General features: G+C 62.6%; 1 protein-coding gene across 1 annotated transcript in view; it reads left to right on the forward strand.

Annotated features, from left to right (window-relative positions):
* Positions 1–455: 455 nt before the first annotated feature.
* ADAM11 (ADAM metallopeptidase domain 11) overlaps positions 456–842 on the forward strand; it is a gene marked incomplete at its 5' end in the record, with an annotated part of 5,161 nt that continues 4,774 nt past the window's right edge. Inside the window, 2 exons of the mRNA XM_009996658.1 lie at positions 456–622; positions 699–783. Coding sequence (XP_009994960.1) covers positions 456–622; positions 699–783 — 252 coding nt within the window. The remainder of the gene's footprint in view (positions 623–698; positions 784–842) is intronic.

Genomic DNA, 842 nt, shown 5'->3' on the forward strand with positions numbered 1-842 from the left:
GTGCTGTCCCCAGGGGTTGGTCTCCAGCAGCTGGTGGGTTTGTCTCTGGGGTGGATTGTCTCTGGTGGGTTTGTCCTTGAAGGGATTGTGCCCAGAACCTGGTTGTTTTGACCCCATCCACTTTGTCCTTAACACCTAGCAGGTTTGTCCCTGGGTGGCTCATGGGTTTGTGCCAGGGAGGGTCTGTTCCTAGGGGTTTGGTCCTCAACACCTGGTAGGTTTGACCCTTGGGGTTTTGTCCTCAGCGTTTGTCACACTGGGTTTTTTCCCTGGTACCTGGGGGATTTGTACCCAGGGAGTGTGTGCCCAGGGGGGTCATCCCTGGTGCCTGGTGGGTTTGTCCCTGGTAGTGTTGTCCCCAGGTGGGATTGTCCCCAGAAGGTTGGTTCCAGGCACCTGGTGGGTTTGTCCCTGGGGGGATGTTCATCCCCAGCTCTGTCCCCTCAACCCCACAGATCTACAAGGAGCAGCTCAACACCCGCATCGTGCTGGTGGCCATGGAGACCTGGAGCTCGGAGGACCGGATCCGCGTGGGGCAGGATTCCCTGGAGACCCTGACTGAGTTCATGAAGTACCGGCGGGAGGGGCTGGTGGAGCAGAGTGACACCGTCCACCTCTTCTCGTGAGCGCCGGGCCTTGTCACCTCCCTGGGGCCGGAGCCGTGTCCTCTGTCCCCATCATCCTCCTCTTCCTCACAGGGGTCGGACCTTCCAGAGCAGCCGCAGTGGAACTGCCTTTGTGGGGGGCATCTGCTCGCCCACCCGTGCTGGGGGCGTCAATGAGGTGGGTGCAGCGAGACCCCCCCCCCCTGGGCGGGGCGCGGGGGGGGCCCCGGGGGGGCG

This window comes from Chaetura pelagica, unplaced genomic scaffold, assembly GCF_000747805.2.
Source record: "Chaetura pelagica isolate M959 unplaced genomic scaffold, ChaPel_1.0 scaffold794, whole genome shotgun sequence".
Lineage (NCBI taxonomy): Eukaryota > Metazoa > Chordata > Aves > Apodiformes > Apodidae > Chaetura > Chaetura pelagica.